The 24245-nt window shown below is 41.4% G+C and overlaps 1 protein-coding gene across 2 annotated transcripts in view; it reads right to left on the bottom strand.

Moving 5' to 3' along the window:
• The window catches only part of KCNIP1 (potassium voltage-gated channel interacting protein 1), a 120176-nt gene that overhangs the window by 4703 nt on the left and 91228 nt on the right, over positions 1-24245 (bottom strand). The window contains exons 2-7 of one of the 2 annotated variants that reach the window (XM_077824074.1): positions 21596-21614; positions 13406-13477; positions 7470-7540; positions 5978-6085; positions 1926-2030; positions 1655-1717 (exon numbers count right to left, since the gene is read on the bottom strand). In XM_077824074.1, coding sequence (XP_077680200.1) covers positions 1655-1717; positions 1926-2030; positions 5978-6085; positions 7470-7540; positions 13406-13477; positions 21596-21614 — 438 coding nt within the window. The remainder of the gene's footprint in view (positions 1-1654; positions 1718-1925; positions 2031-5977; positions 6086-7469; positions 7541-13405; positions 13478-21595; positions 21615-24245) is intronic. The other variant, XM_077824073.1, reaches the window with a different exon arrangement.

Genomic DNA, 24245 nt, shown 5'->3' with positions numbered 1-24245 from the left:
GAGGAGCAGCATACCTCTGCACCAGCCCCAAATGAGCATAGGAGTAGACTCCAGCTACTGATGTGACTCAATTTAGTAGGGGATGGTGTGGTGAAGTGCAGTACGTGGCATGGGACGCCATATACACAAAAGATTAATGACTACAGATTTAACTGATGACAAAGCAAATCCTCAAAGACACCTGGCATCTGCAGTTCCCATTACAGGGTTATTTTTTAAATTAAAAAAAGATAAATCTAAATTTTGGAGTCTCCTATTTGAGAGGAAACCATCCTTGTATTGTATCAGTCTACAACATGCATTCCAACAGCAAGGTATTTAAGCACTGAACAGAAACCACAGTGCAGAGTATTTAAAAAAAATCTCAAAGGAAAGTGAAGCAGCTTAATTTTCTCGTATCAATGATCGTACACATCTAGCCCAAGGCAAACCTAGTAACCATAAGACAAGTCAATCACCAGTAAAAAGATTAATACTCCACTGGTACCAAAAATGGGGACTAAACCAACAGATAAAAAAAAAATGAAGGAGGGGGCCAAAACCCAAGCAAGGAAACAGAAGACATCAAAAATAAAGCAACCAAAATGAAAAGACATTGGATTAGTCATCTAATAATTAGGGATGAGTTGCACACTCCTGAGTAGAGCTGGATGAAATTTTTCATCTAAAATTTTTTTCACCAAAAAAATGCAGATTTGGGTGACCGAAACATTCTGCGAATCTGCCCAATTGCTTTGACTGAAAACTCCCTCTTCCCTCTCTACCCTGCCCCCACAAAAAATACCTGAAGAATTGAAACGTTTTGATTAGAGAACAAGGATTAGTTTCTAGGGAAAGCTTGATGCTTGGTAAATGATAATTAGTGCTGTTTTAAACTCTATACAAGGCACAGGCTTTTATTGCACGGATTAAATACTGGAAACATCCCTGACCAAACAGTCACACAGTTAACTGGAGTCCAAGAAAACAGATGTTGGGCTAATTGCATGTTAATGCAGATGCTGGTCTTTGTGTAGGCACTAAAAATAACAGTAAATAATTACCACAGCCAGTTTAATTTATGGAATTTGCCAAAGATGTTCATTTTGGAAACATCATCAGTTTGATTACAGCACTTGTTTTTAACATTTGACCTTGAACATCAATGAGTTTTCTGAGTCAGTGTTGTAACTGAAAGGTTCCTAGGCAGATTTTATGCTTTTGGACAGCACAGACATTGTGGTAGTCCCTGTTAATGTTATCCAGAAAAAAAAAAACACTTGTGTATTTTTCTGTTTTTGAGAGGCTGAAAATGTCTCTCTACATAAGTTAAAGGCTATGTGAGCTTCCCTAAGAGTTGTGTACAGTAACAAGAAATCAGGAATTCACATGGGAAAATAAAAGCACTGGCCATCAGCACTGGAAATAAACAGACTGTATTCAGTGACCAGTTTGCACCAAAACCATGTAGGTTCCAAGCACTCTGATCTTCAGGAAGATTCACAGATCAGAACCCAGAGCGGAATTTTTCAGCTGGCTTGAACATCTAATAGAATGAAACCTGGGATCCTGAGCACCCAGAGACTTGGAGTGGATTGAAATGCAGAACAGATATGAACTTTGTGGCATGAGACCATCTTCTCTGCTTTCATGGCAGCAATATGATTGTCCTTACCTCCTGACATGATTCAATAAACTCATCTAAAGTTACAACACCATCTTTGTTTTTATCCATTTTCTGCAAAACAAAACAAAGAAACATTTTTAGTTCTCATAACATGGATATATTTTTGCATATGTAGCATGTCATTTTATAACTTGCATAAAACTACAGTACCTTCCAAACTTAGACAGAGGCTACCACTGAAATTCAGAATGATTGTCATTGCTCAGGTTTTGCTGGTAGCTACGTGGCAAGAGAAACGCATTAGAAATCAACTAAGTACCTGGAAGAAAACTTCTACATGCAGTCTCGGAGCATCTTCCTTGAGAACAGGATACGTGTACTTGCCCATCATATCATAAATTGCCTTTACTATATCCATCATTTCCTGGAGTAGTGACATGCAAACATACAACAGGGAAATTAATACAAACAAGCCATACATTATTTTCTTTTACTGAATAAGGCCCAGTTCTTTGCTCTCTTCCTAATATTAAGGAAGGCCTAGGTCTTACCCTTAGCATTTCTATTATAGTTCCAGATAGCACAAACCTCTGTTGGTATACACATGGTCATCATCATACATATGCTAGTCTACAAATGGATCTCTCTTGCTCTGCTATCACTTGTCAATCAGTCTGCAAAGGCTCCTGTGAGGCCACTATAATTCCCCCAGTTTCACATCTTTAGATCTTGCTTGGGAGCACTGCAGCAAATGCCATCTCAGGCCTACGAAGAAGGCTGACTGTTCAGTTTGTGAGTCTCCTCACTCAGTGCAACGGTTACAGCTAGTGTTTAGTCTCAAACAATGTGCTCAGTCCTCAGCCCAATTACTATGACACAGTGATATTTTTGTACAACTTCCCTGGGCAAATCAGTCCCCTGAAGGCAGTGAATCTTCATCCAGTGATTGGGAAGAATCACCTCCAGCACTATCCACAGAGTCGGATCAGAACTGGCCCCACAACAGACCTTGTGGTCTTTTGACCATGTCTATTATGGTGGTGACTAAGGACCAACCAAGAATGGTGCTCCATTGTGCTAGGAACTGTACTGACACAAAGCAGCAGTCAGTCCTGTCCCAAACATCTTACAATCTTACTCCACCTTTCTCAGTTGTCTCAATGCGCTTATTATTGCTAAGCATTTTTGTAACACCACAGATGAACACAGTGCTTTAGATAATATAGATCAAGACATAATTCCTCTTGGAAAGAGCTCAAAACTGATCACAGACCAGCCAAAACACTGAACAACAGCACACTAAAAGGAGGGTGGGCAGAGACGGTCAGTGAGCACACTACAAAGAGTAGGAAATTAGCTACTGGCAGTCTTTCAGAACCTAGTGTAGACTATGGGCCTTCCTGAAATCTTTTGGATGCTGAGATTTGGTCTTATTTGCATATATGCCTTTATACAGCATTTGGACACATTAAGGTGAACATATTTCAAAGTAGGGCTTCCAGTAGGCAAAAGGAGCAGGGAATACACATTCAGTAATCTTATACACTCTTGGACAGCAGATCTGTGTCTGAGAGCGGCAATTTTGGCAGGATACCTGTGTTAAACCACAGTTTTTCAGTTGCATGATCATTAACTTGCATGCAGCTGCCAGAGCCATGCATAAGGAAGGGAAGTTTAACATGCCATCAGGAGGACATTAGGCAGGTGCACAGGCCTTATCTTAGGACTGGTACCAAATCAATTAACTAATTGCTCATCTGTCCTGCAGGTTGAAGCTGGGGTTAATGAGGCGGCCAAGTGGCTGAAGGCACAACCAGAAGTTAGATCAGAGCACTCTACATAAACAGCACCTTGGCAGTCAAAGGGGGGACAGCTTTAGATGAGGTAATTTGCTGCGACTGGCAGCTGAAGAACTGGCCAGTGGTGGAATCTGAGCTAGGCCCTTGTTTTTTCTTTTCTCTTTGAATACTTGTATCTTTCTGTTACAACCCACATTCCCAAAGTTTGAGGATAAAATATTTGGATGAAGCTCTTTTGAGCTGGGGAAAGGATTTTTCTTTGTTGCTGAACCACTATCAAATGTGACAAATCTTCTCTAATAAAGACTTGATTAAAGGGAAAGTTCAGGTTACTTTGAAGAAAATGATCAAAATTAAGCTTGGGATAATCTTCTTTATCTATAACCTGGATGTGCAAAGGCAAAAATAATCAAAAAATGAGGAGGGGTTGGGTTGCTACTTGACTACAAATACTTCCAAACCAAACTAACATGCAGAAAGAAGCAAAGGGCTGGAAGGAGGACTTTTATTTCAAAGTAGATGCAACCACTTCCAGCTAGTTTTGGGCTCGTCATGTGTTTGATCATCCTACTCTGAAAATGAGATTGTGCAAACAGCGTGCAGATGCATCCCATCCCATTTGTTTTGGTCTTCGTATCTATAAATCCAACCATGCTGCAGTAAAGCCATTACATTATTTGCTTGCTTAACTTTCATCGACAGAGATGCTTCAAAATAATTTAGACTGTCTTCTTTCGGTGATAGGAAAAACAAAGAATAATTTGACAAGGGCCCTCACTCTGGTGTGAACAGATGTAAATAACTAGTTCAGTTTCTAGCTGAGAGTGACAGCAGATGTCAAGGCCCTGTATATCACCTTTCTATTGGAGGAGGAATCAGTAACGTGGAGTCTGGGTATATTTTTAGTGTAACTTATTTTATTTATACACTATAGACATCATTAACCTCCTTCCTCTGATACAGTTTATGAGCCAAGTCTGTCTTTCCCCTTTGCAGTTCCCTAGTGCCAAATATTTGAAATCCAAGGATGTCAAAGTCTTTCATTAGATATTAAGAGCTAGAATTTGCCATCTTTACATTAAGTAGTACTATATTCTGTGGGCTGTCCTATTGAAATAAATTTGGTGCAATAATGTGGCATAATCTGGTTGATTTGATTAAGCCCCACCAAACATTGGAGAAGTAAACATTGTCACCCCTCTGAGAGTGACAGCAGGTGTCAAGGCCCTGTATATCACCTTTCTATTGGAGGGTGAATCAGTAACGTGGAGTCTGGATATATTTTTATTTTATTTATACACTGTAGACACCAGTCCTGGAACAGGTATGCTCACAAACAGCATGTAGGCAAATACCTCTTTCAGGGATATCAGCAAAACCTAAATGCCTGATTTCCAGAAGTTGACTAGTTAAGGAGATTAAGACAAGAGTAAAACATCCTGCTGCTTCCCACAGCTCCCCCAAAGATACTTACCAGGAGAAAGAACCCTCAAGACCAAGATTAAAAGCTTACTTGCACAAAGAAAAATGTGAAAGACTTCATGTAACAGCACCATCTGGTGGCAGCTGCCACAACAGTATCAGCCTCAATATTCAAATAAGGAAATTGAAGAAGAGAAAAATTAAGAGACAGATGTTACTAACCTGCTCTCTGGTTTTGTACCTGCAAGTAGTTGTGTAAATTAATGTGACCTGGATGACTAATCATTTGATTGTGCCCACACATTCAGATCAATAAATATCTAAGTGACATTATTTCTGTCTATATTTTCTAGGTGTAAAAAAATCTATTAAGGCCCTTATCTACCCTGAATTGCCTAAAGTTATCCAGGAAGCTTGAAGCAGAGCCAATAATAAAACCTAGGTCTATTGACTCCCACTTGTATGCTTTAGCCATTAAACCACCCTTCTTCAATTCTGCATGTATATGACTGCCATTGTAAACAGCGTACATGCATCAGGTGGAAGAATTCAGCAGCACTGTTCAATGCACATTCTCCAGAGAATATTTTGTTGTAGATCTAGTAAATCATTCGGGGGTCAAGCTTGTGGGGAGAGAAGGCACTGTGCTTTTTACAGAACGGGCAAACACTCAGCTTTTTCTAAGTATATCAAGGCTTCAGAAAATCTCTAGCTAACACTAGGCATGCTCAGGGACGTACAGGCATTAGCATAAAGAAAAGGAGTACTTGTGGCACCTTAGAGACTAACCAATTTATTTGAGCATGAGCTTTCGTGAGCTACAGCTCATAGTCACTCTCATACCAGTAATTTGATACCTATCCCAAGAGTTACCTTTGTGAATCAATAGATACCTTTATGAATGCAGAATTTGCTCCTGGCTAAATAATTTTTTTTAAAACACATCACAACATAGAAAAAATATAGGCTCTACAATTATGCAATAGAAAGTAACCATGCACTTTTTCTTGAATACTAATAAAAGGAAATGCTCAAACCCAGTGCTGACTGGCACTTAATTAGCTGCATGAAACATGAATTACACGGTACAACATGAGCCAGTCAGTCCTTTTAGAAATTAAACAGATGTCAATGCCATAAAATGCCTTACCTCCTTGTTTATATATCCATCTTTATTTATGTCATAAAGATTAAATGTCCATCTTAGCTTTTCATGAACTGTTCCTCTCAACAAAGTTGATAGTGCCATCACAAAACCCTGGTTCAATGAAGAAGAAATAATTTATTTTAAGCCTTTTAAAAAAAGGTAACTTCTTAAAACATCTTTACTTCCTGTTCGGAGAATATTGTCACCATAAAACTCTTTCCGCTAAATGTATAAGGGCTCTCTTCTCTCTCCCCACACCCTCCAGTAGCCGCTGGGCCACATAAAGAGGTTGATCAGATTGCTACAGCCTTGACTAACAGAAAAAGTTCTTTTTAGCTCAGGCAGCACAGGCTTATGCTTTAAGTTCTAGAGATCCCAGGTTCAATGCCCACTGGCCACGACCCCACAAAGGGCTTGGCATTACAGCAGCAGCCCGTAAGAAACTTCACTCCTTGGGCTCAGGGAGGAATTAGGATTTGCTGAGCTTTCGGAAAAGCTCAATAATGGGGACAAACTAATAAGCATTAAAGATAGAGAAGGTGTATCATTAACTATCTAAGCATTTAGTTTGGTCTGAGTTTATTTAGGTTTCTAAAAACATCTAATTCATAATGGACATGCTCAGAGGATAACTCAGATATTAGTATAATTTTTGCCATATGATTAACTTGATAGCTAACATTATATAGTCCACCTCACATCCACACAGGTGTTGTCACAGAGAACCACTCTACTCATGTGGTACCTTTTCCACCACACACATAATAAATGGAACAACATATTTCTGCCCCTTCTAGAACATACTAATATTCTTGGTCATATGGTAGAAGAGTACAGCTTTATGCTGGGACACACAATGAACTGTGCTCCAAACTCGTAAGTCCTTCCTGCTTAGATCTATCACTTCATGCCCATGTACCACAAATGCTTGTATACATAGAAGGGTGAATTTTAATAATAGAATTTTGTAGCTGGAGCACCAAATCAACTTTTGCTTAATGAATGGATGTTTTCTCCTTCAGCAGCCAGAGGCCTGAAGATGGCTGCTCAATTAGTTAGTTATACAAATAAGCTTATTTTTGAAAAAGGAATCCAGAAGACAATAAATCTAATTCTAACCTACATCTGCATGTTCAGCAGTAGCCTCAACCACTATTGAAGTCATAAGTATCACAGGCCCTTCTGTTCCATCCATGTCACTGACATCTACCACTCTGCATCTTCCTCCCCCACTCTTGTCCCTCTCCCACTGATTCTGCTGTCAAATCTCTCTACTGCTCTCTCTTCTTCACCTTCGACAACTAACTTTTCCTGTGGTGCTGATAACATTAAACATGAGAAAGAGAAAACACAACGCCACCTACAGAAAAGATCTGCTTGATTTTTGTCTAAAGACTCCAACAATTTATCCAGAAAATACTAATAGTTCATAGTGAAGAGAGGATGTGGAAGATGGTCTCAGAAAGATGACCAAAATATGATGTAAGTTAGTTACCTCAAACTTCACTGATCCAGTCTGTGCAGTGTCAAACGCATTGAAAAGATAATGGGCATACATACTAGCATCTGAAAAATACAAAGACATTGATTATCTTGAAACTTATTATGCACACACTTTCACTATTGACAATAGCAACATTCATGGCCTCATTTTCCTCCAGTAACCAATGTGGTTTCTTTGGAAATTGTTTCTGTAAACTGGTATAAAGAAGTGAAGAATTACAACTCAGGGCTCATTAACAGTACTTGGAAAAGACCCTTGAAATAAACAAGAATTTATCAGCATGGCAATGATCTAGATTTGAAGGCTGGGAAAATAAGAAAATAAGAATCACTGTCTGGAGGGAAAGGAAACCTAAGCCCATGGGGCAATTCAAGTATGGCAACAAAGAATTCAGCCCATATGTTGGCTTCACATCCATCTTTTTCTATATATAAAATGCACTGGAGGTATTCTAGAGTTGCAATACTCTAAAAGGCTGTATACTGATACCAAATTTTGGTGCTAGCCTTCACTGGGATGTGACTCGAAAGGAATTATGAAAACAAGAATATTCCACTAGCTCACAGATTGCTGGGCAGTCCATATAACCAACTGACCCACAGGTACTTTTTAAAAGCCTTTCACTATCTAATCCAGTTGTTCACTAAATCAGCAAATCCTATCTCTAATGGAGGCCCATTGTGCCATACAACAGAACAGGTGGTTGGCTAGAAAGGAAAAATACTAGGGACATCTGAACTCTGGATTTGTCCTGTTTACTGAGTATTTTGACACCAGTCACTCTAGTTTCATTTAAAGCAATAAGATAATGGCTGAAAAGCGGAACAGATTTTATTGAGACCTCGAGAAGTTCCAGAGGACTTCCACAGAGCCTGCACTGAACCTTAAACATTGTTAAAGATGGTTTTAGAAGTCCTTACATCTAAAGCAAGAACAGATTCTAAGGCCAGATGAAGGGCAGCTTTTAATAGCAGAAACCACAACAATATGAAGAAAAATGAAACATGTACGACATGATGACCTTCATTTGCTTGTGCTCTACTTTGAGAGGTGATTTATATTTCCTTCCAGAATTCCTACAGGCCACCTTTAGGAGGTGGAACCATTTGGAATGAAAAAGGTGTTACAATTTCTAAAGCAACACTCAATTACTACCATTCACATAGTAAAACAAGTAAGAGTGCAATACAAAACTGGCTGCTGCATCTTTAAGCTAAAAGTTGTATAAGTAAATACTTCCATAAGAATAAAAGAATTATCAGTAATGCACCCTTATGAAAAGACCTTATTACACAATGTTAAACTAAAAGGTTTTGTTTCAATGGCATATAACATACATCGAGAAATACTAGACCACTAGTACTGTTTGATAGATGGCAAACCGTATACGTGAAGTCTTGTGAAGAACAGAAGCTTTTAGTGTTTAGTAACAGAGAGAATAGGCTGTGATGATAAAATCACACAAATGCAAAATGTTTGTAATTCATAGAAGTTTTATTATACCCAGGATGTACAATTTCATATGTAAAGAGTTGTAAAAAATAAGAGAAATCTGAAACATCACACTGTATGGGATTGTAAAATGACACACACACTCTGAAAATCAAGTGAGGAGAAAAAAATATGGGCAATGTCAAAACACACTTTTAACCCTAATGCTGTGTTACTAATGCGTGTAAAAGGAGTCTTCCCAGGCCTAACTTTAGTAGAGAACCATGTATCCAGGGAATGGGTCATCAATTAAAACCATAATAGAGAGCTTGCATCAACCTCAATAGAAAGAGCAAGTGATGGAACAGATTTCAATATGCCTTCTCCAAGACACTGATACTGCAAGTCTGTAAAGGAGCTGGGCACATAGATGAGCTTTTCAACTACTAGAACAGTTCATTGAAATATATCTATTAAACTCAAGTACTCTGTAATCCTGAAAAACACACACACATAGACATTAATGCATATATATTAACACAGGTGCATACGTAATCCACATATAGACATATACAATGTTGTGAGATTTGTTTCTGCTATGTTACTGATATTCACAAACACATGCATGCACACTAACATACACATGCTACTAGGAGAAGGAAATCTACTTCTACTAGCATTCTAACATCATTCCCTGATGAAGAGCTTCAGACAAATACTATAGGACAGCAGCGGTACCAGTTGGGGTCTCAAGAAGGGAAGGTGAAATCAGAAATTTATTGAACATTTCTGAAAATTCTCCCAAACACTGTCAGTGGCAGAGATGGGAGATTGGGGTAGATTCCCTGGTTGGGAGGGGGTGAGGATTTGGGACTGGAGTTGGGTGGGTCAAAGGAGTGGGGGACAGACCTTACCAGATCTGATCCTTAGCCATGAAGTTGAATTGTTGGGTGAGGTTGGTGCTTTTCTTCACCATCCCCCAACCCTGTGCTAGGGCTCCCTGGTGGCCAGGCTGGGACCTTTGCTCTGGGCTGACACCTGGGACTGAGCCAGCCTGATCCTGCACCATTGCTAGAAGAAAGTGATGGAGTTGGGGTCCTGGGTGGTCCCCTGCAGTGAAAAAAGTCTGGCAGTGGCAACACCATTCTCTGGGCCACCATCCCCCTCCCTGGAACCAGCATCCCCAAAGCCAGATCCTCAGAACCTCTCTCCCACACAGCCCCCCCAGGAGCAGTTCCAAGTCCTCAGCATTCACCCTCCCCCTTGGGCAGCATGCAGGGACCCTAGAGTGGCACCTGTGCTCCCACCAGCTGGCAGCAGTAGTGACCTGAGCTCCTCTGCCACTGCTGTTCTCTAGGGGGAAGGGATCTGTGGCTCCATGTTGCACAGCCTCCCAGGCTGCCAGGGCAGCAGCCCTACCAGCTGGGGGAGTGGGGTGGGGGAGGCCTCTGCCCCTCCCCCACGTGGCACCCATGCAGGGCAGCATGTGTTTAGTTAAAGGGAAGGTAGCTTAAAATATTTTAAATGGCCATCATAAGAACAGGCGTACTGGGTCAGACCAAGGTCCATCTAGCCCAGTATCCTTTCTTCTGACAGTGGCCAATGCCATGCCCCAGAGGGAATGAACAGAACAGGTAATCATCAAGTGGCCCATTCCAGCTTCTGGCAAACAGAGACTAGGGACACCATCCCTGCCCATCCTAGCTAATAGCCATTGATAGACCTATCCTCCATAAAAATTTATCTAGTTCTGTTTTTGTACCCTGTTATATTCTTGGCCTTCACAACATCCCCTGGCAAGGAGTTCCACAGGTTGACTGTGCATTGCATGAAGAAATACTTCCTTTTGTTTGTTTTAAACCTGCTGCCTATTAATTTCATTTGGTGACCTCTAGTTCTTGTGTTATGAGAAGAAGTAAATAACACTTCCTTATTTACTTTCTCCACATGAGTCATGATTTTATAGACCTCTATCGTATCCCCCCTTAGTCTCTTTTCCAAGCTGAAAAGTCCCAGTTTTATTAATCTCTCCTCATATGGACATCACTTGTTAAAAATATTTAGAGTTATAACATCTGATTTTCAAATATGAAATAATTCTTGTATCAAAACCTATGAGTTAGAATGGTTAGATTCCTGTTATTGCTGGAAAGGCCATGGAAGCCTTATTCTATTTGTGAGTTTAAGAGGCAATATGTACTCCTGGATTATGCTATTATATTCAGTGTAATCCATCTTAAATATTTGGTGACGCAAGGAACTAGTGAAAATTGATTATGTAATTAGGTTGATCTGTCCATGTCAAACTGTGCGGCACTAGAAATGTTGGGAGGGCTTTAAACTTGTCTCTGGTATCATTTGTGTGATAGGGAGCTCGGAGAGCTGGATAGCATAGTGGGATGCAACACTGGCAGGGTCCTCCCTGCAGTGAGTCTAAGTTGCTTCCCTGAGCTACTTCCTACTTATAGATCCCTTCAGTTTGGGGCCTGGCCCCTGTTGTCCAAACAGGCAATCCCCTCCGAACAATAGTCCAAAGGAGAAGCACTCTACAGGTTCTCATAGGGGTGGGTGGGTAGAGAAGGCTCTGCCCAAAGGTCTTACCCACTTTGTGGTCCCCTCTCAGGTTCATTCTTCTGTCTGGCTTCCTGGAGAAGGATTCTTCTCTCCTGAAGCCTGTCCAACACCCTTTGCCTGGGCTTCTGAGGTCCCTGTTAACCTGCTCCTCCAGTCAGTGCATGCTTGGCAGGTCTGGTGAGTGGGGCTACCTGGGTCCAGTATTGCCTTTTACACCGTTCAGTCACAGTATGGGGTTTGTATACCCCATCACGGTTTTCATTACAGTAACACCTAGGCTCAAATCAAGATTGAGACTGTGACGTTGCACTCCATATGTTTATGGAAATAAGCTTTTGAGTGTGAATATAATGTAACTGGAATATGCTTTATGCAAAAGGTCTCTTGTAAGGTATCATTAGAAAGCTTATAATCTACTGAGTGTGTTCATCCTATTTGTACGCGTGTATCACTGTTCTATCTGAAACTAGAAATTTAAAGTATTACTCTGAGGTCCTATTGTAATTATGCAAAGTGTGGGCCATTAATGGTGGCTTAGAATCTTGATAGCTCCCATTGACTAGGACAATTGACTGTAGATGGTTTATTTACCTGCAAGCCTTCTTGTGGACGTGGGGGCCAGCCTGTGGATGAAGAATGAGGTCTACAGTGACATGTGGCCATGTCACCTGATACTGGAATCCATCTTAAACCTGGTACTTTTCCATTTAGAAGGAAGGGTGGGAACCCAGAGAGAGAAGGAGGCCTGCCTTGCTATAAAAGGGGATGGAATAGAACAAGGGTGGTAGCAGTCATGAGAAATCCCCAAGTTACCACCTGAGCTGGAACTAACAGGAACTGTACCGGGGAAAGTATTGGACCGAGACTAAGAAGGAGTCTAGTCTGTGAAAGAAGCTTATTGGAACATTTCTGAGGGTGAGGTTTACCTGTATTCAGTTTCTTAATGTATTAGGCTTTGAATTGCATGTTTTGTTTTATTTTGCTTGGTAACTTACTTTGTTATTACTTGGAATCACTTAAATCCTACTTTTTATTCTTAATAAAACCACTTTTGTTTATTATTGAACCAGAGTAAGTGATTAATACCTGGGAGCAAACAGCTGTGCATATCTCTCTATCAGTGTTATAGAGGGTGAATAATTTATGAGTTTACCCTATATAAGCTTTATACAGAGTAAAACAAATTTATGTGGGGTTTGGATCCCATTGGGAGCTGGGTGTCTGGGTCCTGGAGACAGGAGTACCTGCTGAGTGGTTTTCACTTAAAACCGGCAGCTTTGGGGACATGGTTCAGATCCTGGGTCTGTGTTGCAGCAGCCTTGCAGGTCTGGCTCAACAAGACAGGGTTCCCAAGCTGACAGAGAAAATGGGCTCAGAGGTAGTTTCAGCATGTCAGGTGACTGTCCCAAGGGGGTCTCTGTGACCAAACCCGTCACAGAGACTCCACTGTACTAGGTGCTGTAAAGACAATTGTAAGAGAAGTCTGTGCCCCAAAGCGTTGATATTCTATACAGAGTGGAGAGATTGTGTGTGGTACAGGAAAGAGGCACAGAAAAGGGAAATGACTTGTTCAAGGTGATGCAGGAGCTGGGAGGCAGAGCAGGGATGAAACCTAGGTTTCCTAACTCCCAGTCAAATGCCCTAACCACTGTACCAGTGTTCATCTTAAAAAAGGAGGTTGACCCTGGTAATGATCTTTAGTGCAGGCTTACCTGTATTTCCATGCAATAGGTATTCTAGGGGGTCTATATTTATTTTCTTATTCATTTGTATTTTCATATTTAAAAAAAACTCAGTAAAACTTAAAAAATTGATTCAAAGTTACAGTATGCATTAGCTGAAATAGTTTTGCTGCTAGCTGGCAGACATGAATTTTAAGACATGCTTCAATAAGTCTGACAGTCACAAAGCACTTTACTCACCTCCATGTGGAAAAAACTGTGCATAGATCTGTTTGAACGTTTCTTCATTAACAACCCCACTAGGGCATTCCTGTTGGAAAACCAAGAAAAACCCTGTCAAGATTCATTTGCAGAGAACTACATGCCCAAAGAGAGCATTTACACAATTACATTCCTGTTCCTGCAGCATACTGTATGCATGGTTTGTGCAGCTGAAGAAATTAAAAGACTTAAGGCTAGAATTCTCTAGCTCCCATAAGCTTGGCTCACAATTTAAAAGAAAACCAACAACCCCCCGCACAGTTCAATCCCCATTTTGTCGGACAACCTTGGAAGTTGACTCATGTCTTTTGCCATGTAAGGCCTTCATAGAATGATAATAAACAAGATTAATACCAAGTAATATTTCATCTTCAATGTCCTATAGAAACATTAACTCACTAATCTTCAAAGTAACACTGGTGGTAAGTTAGTGATGTTAGCCTTGTATGGGGTTAATAGTAAGTATTATTAAGTCCTTGTAAATAATAACGCCCCTGTGGGTCTGGGGACAGAATAGCCCCACTGCTCCTCCTGCATGTTTCATTGAACAACTGTATGCCAAGGCCAGCCGTGCAGTTCTTGTCAATGGCACAATAGGAGAGTGGTTTCGCACCACTGTTGGAGTCTGGCAAGGTGCCTTCTTTCGCCCACACTGTTCAACATCTACTGGAGCGCATAATGACTGATGCCCTAGAAGATCACATATGTAGAGTCAGCATTGGGGGGCGAACAATCTCAAATCTTCAGTTCGATGATGACATTGATGGCCTGGCAGGCAGCGAAGATGAACTTGCCAACCTTGTGAAACGATTGGATGTAACCTCCGCAAAATATGGCATGGAAATCAGTGCAGAGAAAACCAAGCTGATGACAAACAAACATGATGGGACCAACTCAGATATCACTGTCAGTGGACAATTGCTGGAGACAGTGAAACAGTTCAAATATTTGGGGGCAATCATCACTGATGAAGGATCCAAGGCAGAAATTCAGGCAAGAACTGTGCAAACAGAAGCAGCAGTGGCAATGCTAAAACCAATTTGGAGGAATAAGAACATCTCCCTGGAATCCAAACTGAAAGTGCTGCACACATTGGTCATCTCCATTTTTCGGTACGTGTGCTAGACATAGACCCTTACAGCAGAACTTGAATGGAAAATGCAGGTACTAGAGATGAGATGCTTCTGTAAAATTCTGGGCATCTCCTACTTTGACCATGTCATTCATGAAGAGGTCTTCAACATCAACACCCAATGCGCTGTGTCATTTGAAGACCTTCTGACAACTGTGAAGAAGCGCAAGCAGAAGTGGTTCAGCTATGTAACAAGATCCTCTGGCCTATCCAAGATCATCTCCAAGGGATAGTACAGGGGAAGAGAAGAAGAGGTAGACAGGAGAAGAGATGGATTGACAACATAAAAGAGTAGACAGGAATGGACTTCGTGGAGACTCAAGCACTGACTCACAATCATTAGGGGGACAATTGGTTGACTGCTCATCAGTGATGGTTTCCCAATGACCAGTGAGGTTTTGGGAGTGATGGTGATAAATAGTAACCACTATTAGACCCAAAAAGGTTAAGTAACTTTCACCCAAGGCTACTTCATTGAGAATCTTTCCGTTGACTTCTGTGGGAACTGGGTCACACCCATAGAGAGATATTGCCAGAGCCAGGATGAAAACACAACTGGTTCTGACTTCTGGTCTGTATTCAGCCCACAGCCCCTCTAACTTCTGCAGTTACAGCTGCTGTTTTCTAATATGGGTCCCAGTGCTCTGACAAACTATAAATTGATGGTATTTCCTAGGTTTTACAACTGAATTGTAGACAGAATTATTTGTCCTATCTACCCAATAAACCACAGTTAGATTTGTATGAAATCAACAAAAAAGATACAAGTCACTTGTCTGATCTATGTCCTAGTAAGATTTTGTTTACATTCCAGGATCATAGCACTGGTTCGAATTTGGGTAATGCAAACTTTCAGAATGAAGCCTGAAAATATGTAGGTTTTTCTTAGTTCAGGAATTGAACGAACACTCAAACTTGGTATAGGTTTGCAAACCTGCACTGAGTTTTGAGAAAATGTATAGGCTGCAGGGGTTTTTTGGGTGCCCTGTTAAAGAAAACTAATGTAGAAAATAAGACGAAAGTTTCTAGTATTTTGGGTTGTGAAGGCACCTTTCACTCGTACTTCAGTCTCCTTTAAGTCAATGCACTGCTATTATGCTTCCTCTGCAGAAAGACAGAAAAATCTTGCCCTTTCATTTTAATGGATTGTGAACTTCAAAGCCTACTTCCGGCCATTATAGTCAAACCCTTTTAAAGAAGTTTGTTTAAAAAAGGTCACCCAGCTTGTGGCAAAATAAAATGTTCTGGAATTCAATTATAATGCTTTTTATGTTAACATACAATACAGTTAGCAATTCTTTGTATTTTGAAGTGAAATGTATTGCATTTTTAGCCAGTTAAATTACTGCCTAAGTACTTCAGTGAGATTCAATAACATTTTGAACCATGATTTAGCAATCCAACATTCCCAGACATTTCAAATGTTTCCTGATTCATTTTCCTTCCCACAATTCTGGCAGTTCAACCAATTTTGAAATGGTTCATCTGAAAATATTGGATATCAATATTGCTATTATCTGTGGCATTAACCTGTTTTCACGAGGCAGGGGGTAACATTTTAGATATGGAAAAGCCAAAGTAAACAATTGCTTATGTCTCATATTAACAGTGCAGTTCCACCCTTGGATATGCACACACAAATCTCAGAGGATCAAATTCTGTGCTGACCTATATGTGACATACAATCCCATGGAAGTCAGCAGAAAACTTGACTTCCATGAACACCTCACATATATCTGAAGATGAGAACTGACTAAAATCATGTATAAGATATTGATGTCCACACACTGTACAGACGTCTAGGTAACAGAAAAGCTGCCATTGGCAAGTGTTTATCAAATTCAAAGCATGTAGAAACAATAATTTTATATTATAACAACCTGGGTTCAAGGCTCTGCCAGAGGCATCCTGGGTACCTTGGGCAAGCCCATTCAACCTCTCTTTGCTTCAGCTCCCCATCTGTTCAATGGGTTTAATATTTCCTTACATCATAGGGGTGTAGTGAGGCTAAATACAATACAGATTGTGACATCCTCAGATACAATGACAATAAGTACCTTTGACAGATAAAATACGATAGCCTTACTATGATGAAGTTAGCAATATCCATCATGAAGTTGTGAACCATTTATGGCCTGATTGCACATTTGTCAACTCAACAACAGCAAAGCATTCCACCTTGATTATGGTACAATGTATACTAGATCTTTCCACCTGGATGAATAGGTAGTCTCCTCCCCATCCAAACAGCACTGCTTATTTTTATTTTACAGTTGTGCCTAGAGGCTACAACCACCAAGATCAGGCAGGTGCTATAAATACATAGTCAGAAAGTGAAAGAATTGTCAGTCTAAATAGACGATATAAAGGGTGGGAGAAAAGAGATACCAATCCCCATTTTACAGATGGAAAACTGAGGCACAGCTAGATCAGTTCAGAAGGTGGCGATGAGTGGGTGATCTAGGGTTATGATGACAACATCCCACCTGGGTACTGTCCTAACAAAGGGCCCTTTTTAGAATTCCTTGCATACTCAACCCCACCACTGTAGTCAGTGAAGGATCATGCCTGGTTTTGATTGAAAAGTTTAATTCTGCAGAAAGCCAGATGGCAGGCCCTGCAAAGCTCAAGGCCACAAGTCTTCTGATTTGCAGGATCTAGAAATGCCACCTCAATTTTCAATTTAAAAAAATGTCCAGCCCTTTTTTGCATGACAACAGCCCGGGAAAATCAGTCACCAAGACTGTAAGGAACAGCAGGAGGACTCTAGGCTGCTGGTGAGGGACTTCATATCCTGGCCAAGTCAACCTTAAAAGAGTCAGTTAAGTTTGGAGTTATGAAAATTGTTTTGCAGGCCCTCCCAAAAATGTTTCGGCCAGCCCATCTATGGACAAAGCTTGGCTGGTTCCACACAACGGGAAAAAAATCCATTGTGTTTTCATCCTATACTTGTCTTTGACCCAAAAGGAAAGACATTCATAGAATCATAGAATATCAAGGTTGGAAGAAACCTCAGGAGGTCATCTAGTCCTATCGCCTGCTCAAAGCAGGACCAACCCCAACTACATTTATTTATGAATGCATTCCTATATGCCAATACATCCAAGAAGGTTAATTCTCAAAGACAGCCAGATGCATTCTCAAGCAGCATAAGAGTGCCTAATTAGGGATGGATAATATTTAGAGATCTGGGATCAAATCCATTTTACTTGCAACCACAAAAAAAGCTGGGTGGGATAGCCAGGTCCGTGATTTACTTATCTTTGAGTTCTTTAGTTATCTTTAAAGAACATAAAGTTCTTTGACATAACATTCCTGCATAAAGCACAGAATATGAAGGAAAGAAAATGCATGAAAGGGAGAATTTTAAAAGCTCTCATTTGCTGACACCACATGCTGACAATGTGCATGTATAAACCAAAGAGTAGAGGGCATCTGAACAAGTGGACTGAATTAATCATCTCAAATCACCTTGCCTGTGTAAACCACTGAAGATAATGTCAAAGGGGAGAAAGGAGGAGATTTGTATTGGATGTTGCCAATGGACAGATACGACTCACATACAAGTTCATATCCCTCGTCAACTGAAACTAGTGCAAGAAGATCCCAGTCTCTTAGACCATCTTCCTCCTGTACATAAAGAAATCTAAAACTGGTCCACCTACTATCTGGATGTCAGTAATTTAGGACAGATTTCAATGAAATAAAAAGAAACCAGCCTTTCAATGACCCTGAATTAATATTTAATTGTGTCTGCATGTCATGACATTTGTCCTCTCCTTACTCTAGCTCAAGTGCCACAAAAATCAACCCTCAAACTCAGCATGAGATCTCATCCTTTCACGTGCTGAATGCCCCCAACAGGAGTCTTCAGCACCTTACAGAATTAGGCTTTCAGCAAAGAATAAAAAGCCATCTTGTATCTCACTTCATTTTGGCAGCAGGATCACGGCCTTGTTTTTTCCTTTTTGCCGAGACTGAATGCTGAATGATGATTGCTAAATACAGCAACTGTATGGCAAACTTCCAAGTTAGACCACCATCTTCTAAGTGAGAAGCTCCTAATAAAACATCTACTCATGATGTCTTTTGAAGTGGGCTATTGTATGTTTCTTTCTCCCATTTTTGTGTCTTTCAAAACTCTAGAAGGCACTTGAAGTGACCTAAATATTTGGTTACAGCAACAATTCTTCACCGCTCTCATATTTTCCTGCTCTGCAACAAAGAAAGAGGGGTGTCATTCTAAGCCCCAAATCCATAAGCCCATCTACATTTGAAAACCAGATTTGAAAACCAGCCCATCTCTATTGAAAAGCAATGATTCAAAAGAGAAATTTTCTAGTGGGTGCCTTATGACAGTGACGGCAAAAGTCTTAAAACATGGCTTCTAAACCTGCACCTGATTTTACACACACATCCATTGGCACACTCAACTCTCTCCCCGACCCCAGCACACACACCTAGCACTTGCTCACATATGGCCTGGCTGAAAAGCATTTAGCACTTTGGTATTTAAAGGCTAATCCAGAAAACTCAGGTCATTTTGACTTTGGTTCCAACTATGAACATAAGAAGAACATAAGAACGGCTATACTGTGTCAGACCAAAGGTTCATCTAGCCCAGTATCCTGTCTTCCAACAGTGGCCAATGCCAGTTTCCCCAGAGGGAATGAACAGAACAGGTAATCATCAAGTGATCCATCTCCTATCGCTCATTTCCAGCTTCTGGCAAACAGAGGCTAGGGACACCATCCCTGCCCATCCTGGCTAATAGCCATTGATAGACCTATCCTCTGTGAATTTATCTAGTTCTGTTTTTGTACCCTGTTATATTCTTGGCCTTCACAACATCCTCTGACAAGGAGTTCCACAGGTTGACCGTGCGTTGCATGAAAAAATACTTCTTTTTGTTTGTTTTAAACCTGCTGCCTATTAATTTCATTTGGTGACCCCTAGTTCTTGTGTTATGAGAAGGAATAAATAACACTTCCTTATTTACTTTCTCCACACCAGTCATGATTTTATAGACCTCTATCATATCCCCCCTTAGCTGTCTTTTTTCCAAGCTGCTATTCCAAGTCTTGTTAATCTTTCCTCATATGGCAGACACTCCATGTCCCTAATCATTTTTGTTGCCCTTTTCTGAAGGCCCAGCTCTTTATTGTGACAGTGAATAGGTTGAAGGGCCTCCCGGTGTCCTGACAGAGGATCACCACCTGCATTCAGATCTGTTATGATCTGGCTCAGGCTGAGCCGCTGCCTATAGTGAAGGCCCGCTCAACCAGGGCTCAAGCATCCTCAGCGGCCTTCTTTGCATATGTCCCTATTCAGGACATCTGCAGGGCCGCGACATGGTCTTTGATACACACATTCATGACCCATTATGCCATCACCCAGCAAGCGAGAGATGACACTGGCTTAGGAAGAGCTGTGTTGCAACTGACACATCCATGAACTCCTACCCACCTCCAGTGGTACTTCTTCGGAGTCACCTACAATGGAATGGACATGAGCAATCACTCGAAGAAGAAAAGACAATTACTTCTTTTTTTTGTAACTGGTGTTCTTCGATATGTGTTGCTCATGTCCATTCCATGACCCGCCCTCCTTCCCCACTGTCGGAGTTTCCAGCAAGAAAGAACTGAGGATGGGAGGACCGTCAATGCTCCCTACACTACGGCATTCGCGTGCCACTCAAGAGAGCACCAGAGCCAGTCCCCCACGGATACCACTGAGGGAAAGACTTCTGGCACCGGTGCATGTGGCGAGCACACCCACCCACAATGGAATGGGCATTAGCAACACATCTCAAAGAGCGCCAGTTACAAAAAAAGGTAACTGTCTTATCTGTGTCTTTTGTGATGACAGATAAAACAGTCTGTGACTCAGTTTGAACAGCAGCATTTAAGCAGAAGTATAGGATCAGTGTTGTTATGCTCTGCATTTTATCTTGTTCCTGTTACGGGGCCGATTTGTACTGGCTCTCTTGCGCATTTATCGTTTCTGTGCCTATGGAGAAATATTTGTTTCTTCGCACAGTTTTAACTGATTTGCACAGTAGAATGTATCTACTTTTTTGTTCCCCTGTAAGATCCTAATTTTATATACACAGAGCTACTGAATCTATTCACAATAACATGTGGCCCAGACCATCAATGACATAAATTGTGTTCAGATACAGCATAAGATAGAAGCATAACTTGGTTTTTAGTTTCCCAAGCATTTTCTTTCTAATTCTTATTAAAATAGGCTTTTGCCTTTTGTTTGGAACTTCCCAAACAGGTGACAGATACCTGCAAGTGGATCTGATTTAAATGTTTCTGTAATGCTTGCAGATAGGTTTATAGTTTGATTTCCTCTAGCTGTGTGCCACACGAACTATTGCAATGTCCATTAGTGGTAGATTTAAACACATAACAGAAGCACTGATGATAATGTGTTCATTCCTTACTAAAATGCTACGTTATTATAGAGAGAGAGCCAAAAGTCTGCAGGGCATTATTCGATTATAATTTTGGACTGTTCTTGTAGAATAACATGGCAATTAGTAGAAGGGATAGGTTAACACAGGGGTACAATATTTTCCCAAAAGTGCTAATGGTAGCTTGCAGTGGAATATAGGGGCATAGGATCTGATCAGTCAAATCTAGTTTCCACCAATAGTTATTCCAGGGAAATAAATTCTTTCCTGACCCCTAAAACGATAAATTTATGCCTTGAAGAAGCTAATTGCCTTTACTGTTGGCAATAAACATATCTTCAAACATATTGATAATTAAATTAACCATTCTTTCTCAACTTCAACCACTTTACAGTATGTGGCTATGCCTCCTACAGTACTGAGTTCTGCAGGTTGGATATATTATGTGAAGATTTCTTTCTTTTTTTTTTGTTCAAAAATGTACCTGCCATTATTTTCATCCAGCAAATATAACTTTAAAACAGCTTAAAATGTAGGAACTGATCAGTTGTCACTCTACCTTTCATAATTGTAAATGCTTCTCTGAAGAGTCTCCTCTAACCTCTTCCTTTTCCATGATAAATTAACAATCCTGGCTTGATAAAAGCCCCATCCTGCCACTAGCCCCCTTTGTGATCGACATGCTGCTGTGAAAGCCTGAAAAGACTAGAAACTGCTGCTGTGGGTGCTTACTATGTCAACTCTTCTATAAGAAGCGGCTCGTGTTGTGACAGCAGTTCTGGCCTGCATGCATGATTACACTTCTTGAATTCCCACATGATTATTTTTTGCTTCTGACACTCCATCTGGAAGCTGAGTGAGGCCTTGAATCAAACCTTGAGGAATGCTTCAGAAAGGCAATGCTGCCATTGATCATCCTGTTTCAGCTTTCTGTAACTGGATTGTGTTCCGATGTGTATGCTAGTTCCAATTCATTTGCACTTAGTTGATCACAATTTTGTTTTATAAGAGCCAAATAATGCTCAAGAGTCCTCATTAGTGCTTCAACATGACATAATCAAGCTGACTCAAAAGATGTAGCTCTTGTGAAACAAAGCAGGTATGCTCCATGCTCAGTTTAAATTCCATGGTAGGCAGAAAACGTTTACCTACTCAAGAATAGTTTCAGCACTTTGGTTCACACTGAAAGGAATTGGTGTTCCAGATGTTCTGCTATATCGGGTGCATGATATTTACACTGGTACTGGTGCGAGAGTACATGTGGGTTCATGACTTTTGCCACATTTCTACACAACCTGTGGTGTGCAGCAAGGATACATTCTCACCCCAGCACTATTCTGTCAACCATCAACTGGATATTAGGACTTGCCACTCCACACATTGGAATCAAGGTTGGTCGAGAAGCATTCACTGACCAAGACTATGCCAATGACACTGCTTTGCTTGTGGAGAAGTCAGATAATTTCAGCCCCATCCTCCAAGGTCTGAAGTACACCACCTACATTATGGGTTGAATGTCTCATGGCAGTAGACCAAGGTCCAGAACCTTGGAACTGGGCCACCAGAAGCCCTGCTGCAGGTGGGGTCGAGTACTGTGGAGATCACTGATGAGTTAATCTACTTAGGCTACAAGCATAGTTCAAATGGTCACAGCAAACTGGACTTTCTTTGATGAATAGGTCTCAACACCTCCTGCACAAAGTCCATGTCTCACTTATGGATACAAAAACATCTTTGCAATGAGACAAAGTTCAGGATTGGTCAGATCTGTGTACCACAATGCATTGCTATATGGGTCAGAAACTTGGACCCACTTACACACAGAGTTGGGGTGGATAGAGGCATTCCATATGTGCTGTCAGTGCCAACTGGGGAGACCAGAAAGCAAGTGTGAAAAATCAAGATGGGGTGTTGGGGGGTAATAGGCGTCTATATAAGAAAAAGCCCCGAATATCAGGACTGCCCCTGTAAAATTGGGACATCTGGTCACCCATGTGCCAAATCCTTAGCATGAAGTGGGTTGACTTTGTACTAAATGTTACAATCGCCCAGAGATCTGGCCTTCCTTCAGTCACTCATTATATTCAAAAGTGGCATTGCAGGCTCTACAGCCATATCTCCAGGATGGATACAAACACCCCAGAACACTGTGCTCTTCAACTCTCCATTGACACACAAAGGAGTGCATGCCCTGACCCTTCCTGGCGCCACCCAGATGGCGGCCCCAAAGATTCACAGATTTACAGGATTCAGGAACTTCACTGCACAATGCCTGGTGTGATGCCATCAACAGTGGTCATTATTATTGGTACAATAGTCCTCAGGACATTGTGTGTGTTTGATGTTTGCAAGGCTAAGATTTTATCACAGTTATTTTTAGTAAAATGTTATGGACAGGTAACAGGCAATAAACAAAAATTCACGGAGCCTGTGACCTGTCTGTGACTTTACTAAAAATAACCTGGAGGCAGGGCTAGGCAGGGTGGAGGAATGGAGTCTCATGGGGGGGGGATTGACAGGCCAAGCTCCCTGCCAGCAGCTGCAGTGGGGGGGATGCAGCCACAGGGGGCACACAGTCCCTGCTCCAGAGTTGGCCGTAGCTGTGGGACAGGGGTGTGTGGCTTTGGCTGCGGCCTCCGCCAAGCCTGGCACAGCCGGCGGGCCAAGGGGTGCATGGCCCTGGGAAGCCGTGGGCAGGGGGGCACACAGCCCCTGGTGCTGCCACTGTGGAAAGCTGAGGGGCTGGGGATCACAGCCCTGGCTGCAGCCTCTGCCAACCCTGGGACACCACGGGGCTGAGGTGTCCGGCCCCAGCTGCAGACCCCCGCCAAGCCCAAGGACACCACAAGACTAGGGCACGTGGCCCCAGCTGCAGCCCCTGTCAACCCTGTGACACCACAAGGCTGGGGCACACAGTTCAAGCCAGCCCCAGTTGCAAAGTAGGGACACACAGTCCCGCCTCCGCCTCCTGAGGCCCTAGATGTCACAGAGGTCCGGTAAATTCACGGAATCCATGACTGCCATGACCACCATGACTAAATTGTAGCCTTAATGAGTTGATCATTTGGATAGTTTCTTGGCAGTATTAATGCACATCTAGTAAGGAGTTACAATACTATTTGCAGGGCTGAATGCTGCACTATTTAAGACATTGGGAACATTACCCTTGACTTGAATGACAATGGATTATTTTTTTAGCTGAACGTTGCTTCTTTTTTTATTTGCACTCTTCTTACATATCTAACAAGGTGTCTAAATCCATAGAA

The sequence above is a fragment of the Eretmochelys imbricata genome, chromosome 8 (genome assembly GCF_965152235.1).
Source record: "Eretmochelys imbricata isolate rEreImb1 chromosome 8, rEreImb1.hap1, whole genome shotgun sequence".
Classification (NCBI taxonomy): domain Eukaryota; kingdom Metazoa; phylum Chordata; order Testudines; family Cheloniidae; genus Eretmochelys; species Eretmochelys imbricata.
This window is presented reverse-complemented; position numbering and strand designations above follow the sequence as displayed.